A 14,449-nucleotide genomic window follows, 5' to 3' on the forward strand; every position below is an offset into this window, starting at 1 on the left:
GCAGATACTAAAAGGACTCATATACTTGCATAATGAGAAGCTCATTATACACCGTGATCTGAAGCCATCGAATATATTGATAAAAAATCATAGGGTTGAAGTAAAAATATCAGACTTTGGTGTAAGTGCCATTATTTCTAGCTCCTTTGGACAACGCGATATATTTATTGGCACATACAACTACATGGCGGTGAGTGCAAGATTTTCAGCTCACAAATGTGTCTTCCAGTTTGGTGTGAAATAATCTGAATCTTACTAGCTCTGATGACCCAAAGCAATTTTTTCTGTTCTTGACAGCCAGAAAGAATCAGTGGAACGAAACATGGTTGAGTGATATCTGGAGTTTGGGACTAGTGATACTGGAATGTGCAACCGGCAACTTTCCGTTTCCTCCTTGTGAAAGCTTTTATGAACTTCTCGCGTAGCTGTTGTTGAGCACCACCATCTGCACCATGGGACCAGTTTTCACCAGAATTCTGTGCGTTCATTTCTGCATGGTAAGCATACACTGCTCTACACCAATGCTGCCCCTATAGACATCCTTACCTGTGATTAAGCTACTCGAGACATGTTAGCAATTATTTTTGCATTGGCAATTATGAACTAGTATTTTAAAATGACATCATGGGGGTGCTTGCATTTCTTGTTCATGGTTTTATTGCTCGTCAAAATATGCCTGCTTTGTATATTACATATGCACAGAAAAACATGTAGAAGGTAACACCAAGAAAGTTTGGATCATATGTTTCCATCTATAATTGCTGTGTCTTGGTATTCTCTATCTGCGGATGTGTCCAGCTCTGTAATCTGTCCAGAGAAGGTTACTATCTGATGCATATGTTTTCATTGTGATTTTGGTAAGCCAAAAAAAAAACAGCTTCACATCTTCATGGTCATTTCAGGAATGGTCTGCAAGACTAAACCACTTATCTCACCCTTCCCTTCCTGTTGTCTTCGATGCAGAATCATCCATTCCTGAGCATGTATGATGACCTGCATATAGATCTTGCTTCATACTTCACTACCGCAGGATCTACCCTCGCCACCTACAAGTAATAACAGTGTCCTTGTTGTTTTTGTGTATCCATTTTTGTGCACAGAAGTGATACATTTTCTTTTATATACAGTTCCAGGGAACTCTATTTTTTTGTCCTCCTTAAGCAAAGGGTGTGGCGACTGAATCCAAGCGTGGTATCGATCTCCTGGAAGGACCGGTAACACCTCTGGAAGCTGATGATGTGCAGAGCTGTAGTTTACTGACACCAATATTCGAAACCCCCCTGCCCCCGCTTCTCTCTTCTTTCCATCTTCGGACAAGGCTTGGGTTGTGTAATGATCTTTGTGTGTGTCATGTGATTGGTTCCATCAGTATACATATATGACATACATGTACATCATTTTAGGATGAATGAGCATGGAAGTTTTGCCTATCTATATATCGGCATCACCGTTTGGTCATGTTTGTTTCACCTTGTAATGTATTGGCTCAGTTATTGGATTGGCCATTATCTAATTTGGTGTATGACTCAAGTCCAAATTTTCTTGTATCCTGATGTCTTTTTTTTTAAAGACTCAAGACATTCCGGTATCGGTGATGCTGGGTGTAGGGCGTCCGTCCGCCCAGACGGTGCCGATGGTGGGCCACGATATAGCCCAACAACCGCATCTTATCTGCTCATCCAACCGTTAAAAAAACACTCACCTGACCGCAGCGCCGCGACACCTCTCTATGGCCATGCTCCACCGTGACGCCTCGGTGACGGTGCTCTCCACCGTGCTTCTCTATCCACCGCGCCTCCCTCTCCATCTGGCCTCAGCTCCGCATGTCGGCATCTCCGTGCCAGAGCACGGCATGCAGCACAATTTCCTCCCTCTCCACCACGCCTCCCGCTCGCCGCGGGCATCTCCAGTGCACGGACCCACCGCAGCCTTCTCCACGAGACCTGCCACGACCTTCTCCACCGGAGCAGCGAGCTTCGTGCCACCGGCGAGCTCTACATCGATGAACTCCACGCGCCGACGAGCCTCCATTCCCAAGCAGCAAGGAGATGTTGGGGTAAAGCGCACGTTGCAAACGTATGTTCAAGTGTTTCAGAGGTATGTTGCAAGTGTTTCATATGGATGTTGTAAAAGTAGATTAAGATGTTGCATATGCTGCAAGTGTTTCAGAGGTATGTTGCAAGCGTTTGTTCAAAGTGTTTTATCTGTTTCAAACGTATGTTGCAAGCGTTTTGATCTAGATGTTGTATATGTTTCACACATGTTACAAGAGTATGTTCCAAATATTTAAGCCGTTTCATTCTTATGTTGCAGTAAGTATTTCATGTTGCAAGTTTTTTTATCTGGACGTTGCATATGTTTCACACATATGTTGCAAGTGTATGTTCCAAATGTTTCATATGCTTCAGACTTATGTTGTTTTTAAGAGTTTCATGTTGCAAGTGTTTCGTGTTTCGGAGGTATGTTCAGAGAGTCATGGGGGCACGACCCAGGTGCTGGGGAAGGGGCACGACGAGCCAGGGCCAACAGATGGGGCGCACGATGCGCCTGGGGTCCTGCGGACGGGGCGTGCTTGTCCTCATCCGGGCTCTCGGGTCTCGCCCGCGCGGAGAGAGGAGGGGGGTGTCAGGGGGAAGGAGTGGCGGGCGTAGCCAGGGTGTGGGTGTGGTGTGAGGCGAGGCAGAAGGTAGCGGGTAACGCGTGTGAGGCGGGACGAGGAAGACAGGGGACGGATGTGCACATGTAGCAACAATACCCCAGCGGCATGCATGGGCGGGCGTGCTGGGGCAGCAGCATGCACGGGCCGCCCAGACACGCTCATCTGCTCCGGATGTCCGGACGCTAGTAATTCCCTTCCGGTATATATTATGGTGGCGTTCAGGGTTGAAGACATTGGTGATGTACTGTTGTGTTCTGTTAGCCCGTTGTGGGCTACATGTAAATGGCTTTGGGCCGACTTGAGTCAGTATGAGTGGTGTGAGGCCCAAGTCAGTACAGGCTCGTATAAATGACGGCCCGATATTGTGTCAGCTCTAGATATGGTAGCTAGCTCTCCTAGCGCTCAACCCTATCCTGCTCCTTTTTTTTACCCAAAAAACTGTAGGGGAGATCCCCACAGTGAGATTTTAAATTATATTAAACAAACTATGCATATTTAATCATGTGATGAGACTTAGTTTGGAAACAAGTTCGCACTAGGTCTAATCTATTTGGTTACGAACATCATGCACAAAAGAAGAAAGTAATGAAAAATTCTCATGGAATATTACATACGGTCCTTATTGCGACCGGGGCAGCTGTCTTCAGCTCGCCCATTGCCAAAATCCATTTATCAAACATTTTACTTAACACAGACTACCTGCCTTGTGCCTGAAACATACTATAGGGTTCTTTACTAGCTTTTTTTTTTTTAATTTCTCCCATTTCTCGATAGAGCTCGGACCCTTTCCTTTAGTTCCTAAAGGTGATGACACATTTGGATAAGAGGCCCAAGCTTTGTCTCCTAGATGTTAACGATCTCTCCATGGAGAGTAGCTTTACCAGCAGTAGCAGTTAAAAACAAGGGCTAATCCAATCATGGCTTCAAACCCTAGATTCCGAAGAGGTCTTTTTTTATTATTTTTAATACATTTTCGTAATTTTTTAAAAAATATCCCTTGTATCTGCTAAATTTTAGAAAAAAAATTGTCGTTTTCTTGTGGAACTACTTTTTAAAATAATCCACTTGGAAAATGAAGTTTACAAAAATTATCCACGGGAAAATGATTTTTTTAATGAAAATCGTTTCAGAATACCTGAAAGTCATACTCCCCAAGAAAACATTCAAAGCTTTTACACTGCTTTTTAATAAATTTGTCGATCTAAAATGAAGAACCCACAAGTCTTTAGAAATATAATTTTTAAATATAAATGCTAAAAACTAAGGACGATCCATTTTGGTTGTAAGCATCATAGGCTTTATAGTTTTGTAAATAAAATTCTTCTCATAGTAGTATGTTTGACTTTTCAGTTAAGCTATTTAGCCCTAAAATGTATTCTAAAAATAAAAAAAACATCTACCAAAAATCATTCTTTTTCCATGTAATTCTCAACGTACGCACTCAAGTGAAATCTAAACTTCTTAACAAATCGCATGCTTAAGATTATATTTGCACGTCTTTTGCATGCACTATGTCTAGAAACTTTGGATTTCACTTGAGTACCTAAGCTAAGTAATTACATGGAAACATTCAAACATATCACTTGAGCACGTAAAGCTAAGTCGATCAACACACCGGATATTATATCACCAGGATTTAATTAAAATTTGTCCCACAAAACATTTCATTATTATAGTTTATACATGCATGTAATCCTGTGATTTACCAAACATACATATACGCAAGTTTGCAACTCTTGTTCACTGTAAACAAACGGTGCGGTCGATCATGTCCTCCTCGTGAGGGACGCAGCAACGAAAGCGCTGGATTTACTTGGAGAGAACTCATCTAGAGGCGACATCTTGATGAACTTCTCCGTGATCCTTAAGAACTCGTCCATAGCATCTGCAGATGGGCCGAAATGCTGCGTTATGATTGGTTCCATTACAGCTCTAACTGCGCGCGCCGCTGTCTCTGGCGCGACAATGCCATTCTGATCAAGAGATTCATGGACAGCCATCTTGTCGATTGAAAATGAACCCTCAGCTTCTATTATCTCCCTCAGCTCATTCTCTGACGGCCCGTACAATGGTATGTAGAAAGAGCCAAGTTTCTCATTATCGATCAAACCCTGTTAATAATCACCACCAAATATTTATATACTAATATATATCTAGTAACTGCATATGCGTACGTGATGGTTGACATATACAATACCTTTGACGCCATTTCGTGTAGGATGGCATTTGTGAATTCCAAAAACAGAATGGCACTCTGCCCAAGAAGGGAGAAAACCATCCGGCCTCCAGGAACCATCTCTTGAGCTCGCATGTGCAAGATCCGTGTGAAGTCATCGTTAAACTGTCGAGCATAGGCCTTGATGACTGTGGAACGTCGAGCGCGCCTCACCTTCTCATCCCTGTCGTAAAACGGGATTCCGTTCCTCACCAGGTCTTCAGGTGCCTGTTAATGTTATATTTTCCGGCCGGTTAATGCAATCTAGAAAAAAGCTACGTATATAAAAAAAAGAAGAAGAGATATATACTAACCTTTGAGAGCCAGTGCAAGCTAGCGGTCGAGCAGACTAGATGAAGGCTACTTTTGTTGAAGAGACGCCCGTGAAATGAGCCGGGGACGATGCTGGTTAAGACAGGAGGACTGAAGCTTTCTTGGGTTTTTATGTACGTGGCCAGGCTCCTGATGACCAGGTTGAAGTCGTTGCTTGGGAGGTCGCTGAGGTGTATGCAGAGCTCCGGTGGCTGCTGCTGGAGCTCCGAGCAGCGGCGGCGGACGGCGTCGACGGCCGTGGACACGAGCACAAGCGTGTTTGGACCGGAGGAACAGCCCAGGTCGGCGATCGCCATGCCACCGCAGTATGCGTTGGCAGTGACACCATCGTCCTTGAGCAGGCTTGCCACGGCTTCTTCTATCATTGGCTTTAGCTTGCTTTGCAGCCCACTCTGGATAGTAGATGCATGGAAAATTCTCACATTAGTAATCTGGATAGAAGGAAATAATATTTCTACAATTATCAACGGAAAACACATATACTCTAGTTTTCAAATTGACAAAAAATATTTTTTTTATCTATAAAAATATTTATTAATCATCATTCGGAGGCCCCTACTAAACTTCCAAACTACTTGTACCAAATATGTTATTCCCCCCATCAGATTTTCTTCTTGTTTCGAGCATGCAAGTACACTTGTAGTTACTACTAGTTCTGAAATGCTGTCCGAAGCCTCAAGTTCTGTCCAGAACCGCATTAAGAACGCGACAGTCTGATTAACCCTGGCTGACTCTCTAAATATGCTGCGGTCAGGGGCTACACTCATCGGATGCGTCTTCCATGTCAGAGGGGCGAGCCTGAGAAAGGCAAAGTCGCCATTGCTCGGGGCTCGGGGACTCAGTCAAGACATGAAAATTCCCCACTATGGGGAGCCTCGACCAAGCCACTACCCGCACGGCCGTCCCGGCGGTTCGGAGTTAACAATCATGCCGAGCCAAGCTAGAAGCCAGCTTCAGAATCTGTCAGACGCTCAGAGTCCGACAGGCGCAAAAGCACTACACTACTGTCCCATTTCACAGTCACGAAGCATTGTCGGCCACCCCCTCGGTAGGGTCAAGCCCGGAGCATGACGCGCCAGGACAAGGAACTGTCGGAGCCTGACGTTGGGGACTCCGGGCCCACTTGGCAACCCCCAGGCAGAAGGAGCCTAGAGTGTCAAAGAAGCCAGGAGAAGGCTCACCCGAGGAAGGCCCCGCTACGGCAGACAGCACCCAGCGGTCAGCACCGGGTGTAACACCTCCAGCGTTACATGAGCCCCTTAGCACTAAACATGTAATTATTAACTTGTTAATAATAAATTAGAGCGAGATTAGAGTAGACGAGAACTCAAAAATAGAAGAAAATAAAATATCTAGCTTGTGAATCAAATTTAAATTTGAGCTTTGTTGAATTTTTTCTTATGCCTAGACGTTGCTAATTGTCTAAATTAGTAAACTGATAGAGAGATATATATAGGTATATATACATTCACGTATTTAGTTTGATAAGCATGATTGCTATATTAATTAAAGTAGTGTGCAAACTTATGTCTTCTCGAGTGTGTCTCTATAGATAAGTATACGTTTAACATACAATAAATATATACATGTGGGTAGGGATATTAGTGATAAAGAAATAATGACATATTTGTAATTTCATAATTATTTATATATTTTTTGGTAAAAGAAAAAGAAAGAAAATGACGAAACACACGTACGCCACACACGTACACAACGCACTCTTGGACGCCTGTGTGCACGCTTAGCCTCGTCCCTGCCTTGCTGCACGCTGGCCTCATTGCCAGCCTCGCCTCTGCGGCAGCGCTGCTGACACCGCTTCCCGGCGGGCTGTCCCACTGCCGCTACCGTGTCCTAATCTCATGCTGGTTAGCCGCGTCGGAATGTGGGCTGCGCGCTGGTTCTTGTCGCCGCTGTGACGTCGCAGTTGGTGATCGTGGCACATTCCTCGCCTCTTGATCCATCTACCCCGTCATACATCCATGCCGTTTCGCAGTCATCGTGTAGGGTCCGTCGGTTCCAGCTTCTAGGGTGACAAGGCACCTCACTGCCGTCCTGACCGCCAGACGACGTGGTGCGTCTCTCGCTCAGAGTCAGTCATCTGATTTGTTGCTTCTGGGGTGACAAGGCACCTCTCGCAAGCGCGCCCAAGTCCGCAGTGCCCCGCCGTCGTCGCGCCGTACCACCCACCCGCCCGTCAATGGTTTCCCCTGCGAGCAACCACCGCCGATGTCCCGCTGCTCGCATCCAGCTCACGTCGGGCCAGCATCTCCACCAGCCATCGTTTCCCCCTCGCCTCTATGCGCCTCCTCGCCGGACCTACCGTGGCTGGAGCCCCACGACGCTCTTCCGCCGGCGCAGCCCCAATCGGGCGTCATCGACGTCGCCGTGGCCATCGCCTGGCCATGGACGCCACCATCCCGGCCCGCGCCCTCCTCCTCGCGCATGCGCGCCGCCACCGCGTAGCCACCCGCGCTAGGAGCACCTCATCGCCGGCGTGCCCTCACTGTAGAGCCGTCCGGACGCCATGCCGCGCCGCCACCAGACGTGGCCCTGCTGCTGTGGGCCACCTCACTCCATGCTGTTGGCACCCATGGATGCGGGTTGGTCCCACGCACCATGCGACCAGTCCTCCGCCACCGTCGTGCCTTCCCCGGCCGAAAATCGGCCACCGGCCGGATTCTCTTGTCCGTGCTCTGCTTGTATGGAGGACGAGAGGGACCGCGTGGTAAGAATAAAAGTTTTCCAGGGTCCCAATGTAATTTTTGTGACTCATACGAATAGTACATGCTGGACTGTGGGTTAGTTTCGCATAAGTGTCGCCCCCCTGGTTGGGCCGCGCCCCGCCTGGGCCGCTGGTCGCGTGCCCCGCCTGGGCCTTTGGCCGGCCTGCTCTTGCGTGCTGGGCTCCCCCGCCTGGGCCGCCGCGCCCTTTACCGCGCCGCTAGGCCGCGCCTGGCTTACAGGTCGCGTGCGCGGCTGCTGGGCTGTTTTGCCACCGGCCCTTTCTATTTTTCTAAATGCTTTTCTAATATAGGTTTCTAGTTAACTTGTAAAATCAATATAAAATAGTATAAGAATCTAAAAATTGTGAAACTAATTTTCTTTGGTTCCTAAAATCAGGATCTATTTGTTAGTATAATTTGTTCACCTAGTTTTAAGATGTTTCTAGGGTTGCTCTAATTGATTTAGAATGCTTAATATTATAAAAATGTAAACTTGTAGGAATTTTTGTGAGAAAATGGTGATAGTGTTGGCTCTCAAAATTTTACAGTAAATTACTAATATTATTAGCTGCTCACTATAATTTTTGTAGCTCTAGAGTAATTAGTTTGCTAGATTGATAATAATGCCCTATTTCGAATAAAGATTAAATCGATAGAATAGTTTAAAGAAACACCTTGGAATTGTATGACTAAAACACTTGTTGGGAGATGACACCTTTCTCGACGATGTTGATGCGTAGATTAGTACGGTAGTCATTAGAGCTAGCTTGTTAGTTCGTAGTATGTACTCCATTTTAAGAGTTGTTGTTGCCTCGTTAATTATCTATTGCATCATTTGCATCAATGCATATCATATAGGTACGATGATGGATCAACAGATCAATTGAAGGATGATTGGGAATCTGAAGATAGTGTAATGATATTCTCTCTAGGAGATGATGCAATGGGCTTTTTATTTAGATGATGGTTGATGCTCTGAAGATGCAGATACTAACTTTTTAGTATATATCTTACCCAGGCAAGCCCCGGTGTATAACCCCTACTTTTCTGCACTTTAAATTATATTTGTGCATTAAGTTTTAAGGAGTTGAATGAAACCCACTTGCATATATATATATATATATATATATATATATATATATATCTTTATCCTATGAGTCTTACTAGTACGACAGGATCGTGTAGATTGCTATGCTACAGGACTCCGGTAGAAGTTGAGTGATTGTCTGTCACTCACGAGAGATAGGAAATATATTACTGTATTATTATCACTTGGAATATATAAATGGTGAAAGGAAAAATAGAGACCGGGCAGGGATATGGTTTAGGTATTGGTGGATGTAAGAGGTTGTGTCCTGTGACCAATGGGGCATAGCTTAGTTACACTATTTTCCCTGTCTGTGTCGGTTAAGGACCGGTCGTTGCATTGGGTTCTAGACAGGTCACAGACTTATTATCTCGAGCACATACTTGGGTATAGACGCAAGAAAGACTTGTTACTCTCTTGTCATGTGTTCTGGCTCTTTCTGGACCGACTATCAGGGTCGTTTTTGGGTGGAGGTTCTTGCATCGCATTGAGTCCGAGACTCAAGGGCAGAGGCTTGGAGTCCCAGTTTGGACGGAGACCTAGACCCCGTGACAGGAGGGTAATGGGTTGGTACTGCTTGTACCCGGGGTACAAGCGGGGCGTGTGTTTCAGGGTACCCAACTAGGCACATTGATTCGTGAATCGTCGGTGTTCCGGTATGGCTTGTCTACAGTCTAGCAACGTAGTAAGAACTGGAAGATAAAAGATGAAAAAAGGAAATCAGATTACTTACCACCTGCTTGAAAGTAGCATATGTGCTTGCATAGAATGGTTACTTAATGAACTAATGATGACTGCTAATAAAATCGAATATAAGGACGCACATTTAGTAATGCTTCTGCAGATGCAATAAACCCACAAGCCAGATAGCCTTGCATATCATTGGAGTCTTTTGTTTTTTCCTGTCGAGTAAGTCTTGCTGAATATAATTGAGTACTTAAGGTTTTATTTCTCCCTGTTGCAAGTGACAGGTGGATTCTAGAGCTGACCCTTGTGTGTGGATCCCTCTTGGTGGGCTCAGAGAGGATTCCTTTACGCTGTGATCATAGTTTTATTTATAACTCTCACCAAATATTTTATTAAATGAAAGTTTATAATTTGTTGTCGTAGTTTATATATCAATATTTCATCACGTCATAAATAGATGTTTAATTTTGCGGTAACTCTGTTCACATGTTTATTTTCCGCTGTTAAATTAAATTGTTCATAACTCTGATAACATGATTACATTCTGCTGTTATAACCATAAATATTATACTCTAATGTTGTATTAAAAGTAATGTAAGAAATGGCTTAAGAATGTTGTAAGTTTTATTCTCTCATTTGTGATCCTGATGGCAAAAAATGGATTTTCGGGTTCTCCCCTGGGGTGTGCCCAACAGAACTGCGTAATTTGGTGCTCCCTTGAGTACTTAGTGTCTAATAGAAGACGAGTACTACTGGGAGGCATTAGATTAGGCGGTTCTGCCACACCAGGTTGCAGCACAAGTGTTAGGAAGTGGTTATGGTTTTGTTGGCCCCTAGCTAGAATACAAAGAAGGATCGACGGCGCCATGAAGAAGAAGACCGAAGCCCAAGGTGAGAAGCCCTAGGTGAAGAACCATTCGCTTTGTACTGCCCCATGCCCTCCTCACTATATAAGGGAAGGTATGGGCTCTCGCAGAAGGGGGCAATCGGACCGAGACCCGATCGGACGATCTCACCAAGAACCCTAAATCAACATAGTGCTACCCCCTACCACTCTCTCTCTCTATATATATTCCTCCATTGTAATAACTTTGGTTGGAGCATTCAGTACACCAGATTTCATAATCACTGCTAGGTCAGAACCCCCTATTACTGTCGGATTTGGCTTCGGCGGTGGACAATCGACACCCTCATCACTGTTGGGTCTACAACGGGCAATAATAAGATGCAACACATGTGACTATATAGCTGATGTTGTTCTTTTAATTACACAATTTTAAATCTTATATTGTATATATGACACTTCAAACAATCTCAAATAAAGAAGTTGTTAACTGCAAAGTTGTAGATCTCGTCGAGTGTTACAAATTTGATGTTGACTTCATCTCCATTCGACATTGCTAACCATCTCAAATATGATATGAGAACTCTTGAACTTGTAAATCATCTCAAATGAAAAAGCTGTCAACCATAAAGTTTTATCTCTTTAAATTCTATAACTTTGACATAAAGTATATCTTAATCCGATGTCATAAGAAAAAAATATGATTTTTTATGGAAAATAGTTTATCACTATCGGTTCGTGGCCACACACTAGCAGTGATGGGTGGACCTATGACTGCCGGTTCGTGGCTTCAATCGGTAGTGATAGTACCATGTCTACCGATGCCAGTTAGAGCCACGAACCGGTAGTGATAGTTCACCTATCACTACCAGTTGTGCTATCACTGCTAGTTGAAGTCACAAACCAACATTGATATCCTGATCACTATCGGCTCCACCATAATCGGCCGTGATGGTCCAGCAGTGATTGTGTGTTCTGGCATAGTGATTCCTAACACGAAGAGCATGAAACTACTGGATGTAGTGCTCAGGATAAATCTCTCGTGTTCCTGAGTGTTTTGAGTGCTTAAGCCACCGGAGGTCCGACCCCTATGAACAACACAATGCTTGCCGTGCACTACTTGAAAAATGATTTTAGGACACATGATCAAATCATTTTCGGAGTCGGGCACACCTAGCGACTGCCTCCGTAAATGCTTAGGGAGGCCTAGGAAAACGCCCATCTCCGAAAATCATTTATGGAGACAGACGTCCTAAGATGACCGTCGTCTCAAAAAATCATTGATTCGGAAGCTGGCATCTTAAGATGTCCGGATGTGCGGCTCCTTTATTTTTTCGGGATGTTTACGACTAGTTTTCGGTGGTTGCAAAACTAATTTATTTTTAGTCGTGCAGTTGTTCTCCAAACTATATGAAATGTATCTGACAGTGTCTCGAAGAGTCCTCTTAAATTGGGGGGCTTTGACAGGAATAAGAATAAGCCTGAAGAAGGTCCTTTCTGGAATGAAACAAACAAAGAGCCATGGGCTGTGATATATCAAGTTCTCCATTGCCCATCTCTTCTCGCGTTAAATTCAGTTATTAATTGATGAATCCATGTGGTCACATTTTATGACAGACACAAGACGATTCAAATAGCATAATAATTAGACCAAAAAGAGACGCTCAAAAAGATACATGGTTACCTGAACAGTGGAGTTGCGAGCGTAGCTTGTCTCTCCGTCTCCAGGAACCATGTGCAGAGTTTCCTCCACTACTAGTCCGGCTGCCATGGCGTCCGCTCTGTCTCTCCCTCACGCAGTTTTCGCACGACGGTTGCACAGCACCACCAAACTAAACCAGTATGTAGTTGCCAAAATCCAACAGATAGCAAGGCAACATGTCAGACGTACGTTGAGGATTACTGGTCTTTATAGTTGAACTCGGATTGCAGAAATGTGTACTAGTGGGTCAACTGCATGCAGCCATCTTCTTCTCAGATACCGTATCTCTATTCTCCACGGCACTAGAAGTGGATGGATCTGGATGTCTAGATATCAGAAACATCCGATATCCATATCCTTTTTAGTTTAAAAAGGATATCTGTATTCGTATTCGTATTCGATTTATGTTGAATGGATGTATCCATATTCGTTTTTGAAGATTATTCTCTATCCAATTCCATATCCGTATCCAACCAAAATGAGAAATATCTAATATTATCCGTTTCTGTGAAATACAAATTATTTTAAAACCATCTAAATCTTATAATTATGACTAATTAACTATGTAAATGATAATAATTGTAATATAACAGATGATATGTACCATTATTTAAAAGTTATCTATAGCTAATGTAATTTTAGTATTATTATCGATATATAAATCTAAAGTTTAATTAATTATAATATGGCTAATAGTATTAATTAGTATTTTATTTTATTTATATACTTCTACAATTTATTTTTATTCATTTGAATTTAGTAATTAATAAATTATCTCTTATTTTCTTATATTTTATATATTTAATTATTAAAATATTTTTGGTAGTTGTCTTTATCCACCGTGTTATATAGCTATATATTAAATTCCTTCATCCATAATGATTTTATTATACTATGAAACTATCGATAAGCAAATAGATATATGTTATCTTCGAAATAAAGTGGATATCGGAATTCGAATCCGAATTCGAGATATCCGTTTTACATTAGTATTCGACAGTATCAGTATTCGTATTCGAATTTGAATTAAAATGTGGTTAACAGTGGTATCTGAATCCATATCCGTCTCAATCCGATCCGAATCCATCCTTAACTAGATGAGACTCTTCTTGTCATTTTATGGGCTCGTTCTTATCGATTCCACTTCCACACCGGGCTGAACACTCCTGAAAGCAGTAGATCAAATGTTGTCCGTGTATTTTGCACTCCCCTGTCTCGAAATGTGATATTTTTCTTTTGCCTACGTGCGGAACTGTACCGAGTTCAGCAAAATTTATAGAAGGAAAACAATAACATTTACGATACCACCAAATAATGATCGTTAGATAGATGATGAAATACATTTTTATAAGTTGTCTCCTTGATGTTATATAGATGTTAGTAAATTTAGGATAATTTCATTTTTGATAAATTCAGACCAGTAGTTTGACTTTTGATAAATTTGGATCCATTGTATTTCAAAATAAAGGTATTAACTTTATTGGTTGACTCATTTAATTGTACAATTTGTTTGCACTTATAACTGGTTAACTCAAGTTGGTGACATTTTGATTACCTAACTGGCTGACTTATGAGATTAGAGCAACTCCACCAGATCCCCTTTCCTATTTTCCTTAAATTCTAGTATACTCAGAGTTTAAATTCTTCTCAAAGTAGGAGGTTGAGAAAACTAAATTTCAGAGTATAGGGGATATATGCTCTAGCTGATTGAGAAAGCCTCAGCCCTTAATATATGGAGAAAATTTTGTATTTGGCCCTAAAAATAATGCTCCTTTCTTATTTGACATCGAAACTGAAAATCTTTCCTATATGTCCTGAACTCGAGTTTTTCTTTCTTATTTGACACTTCCGTCAGTCTGAGTTGTTAACGGTGTCAAGTCCTATGTGAAAAGTCCATTTTACCCCTAAAGTTTTTTACTAGTCCTGGTATTCCATGGTTAATACTGCTATCTTTTATGAAACATTGCAGTTTAAGATAAAAACATTCATAAAAGATAGCAATATTAACCATGAAATGCCAGGATTAGTAAGAAACTCTAGGGGTAAAACGGACTTTTCACATAGGACTTGACACCGTTAACAATCCAAACTGACGGAAGTGTCAAATAGGAAAGAAAAACTCGAGTTCAGGACATATAGGAAAGATTTTCAGTTTCGATGTCAAATAAGAAAGGAGCATTATTTTTAGGGCCAAATACA

The 14,449-nt window shown here is 42.7% G+C and overlaps 1 protein-coding gene and 1 pseudogene across 1 annotated transcript; one reads left to right on the forward strand and one right to left on the reverse strand.

The window, feature by feature from the left end:
* The first annotated feature begins 1,729 nt into the window (after nt 1-1,729).
* LOC136523379 (mitogen-activated protein kinase kinase 3-like) overlaps nt 1,730-14,449 on the forward strand; it is a 45,615-nt pseudogene continuing 32,895 nt past the window's right edge.
* On the reverse strand, nt 4,426-12,319 carry LOC136519501 (caffeine synthase 3-like). The gene is made up of 4 exons (XM_066512887.1): nt 12,233-12,319; nt 5,189-5,599; nt 4,857-5,102; nt 4,426-4,770 (listed from the first exon to the last, which is right to left on the reverse strand). Exons 1-4 carry the CDS (start codon nt 12,317-12,319, stop codon nt 4,426-4,428), a joined length of 1,089 nt encoding a protein of 362 aa, XP_066368984.1.

This window comes from Miscanthus floridulus, chromosome 18 (genome assembly GCF_019320115.1).
Source record: "Miscanthus floridulus cultivar M001 chromosome 18, ASM1932011v1, whole genome shotgun sequence".
Taxonomy (NCBI): domain Eukaryota; kingdom Viridiplantae; phylum Streptophyta; class Magnoliopsida; order Poales; family Poaceae; genus Miscanthus; species Miscanthus floridulus.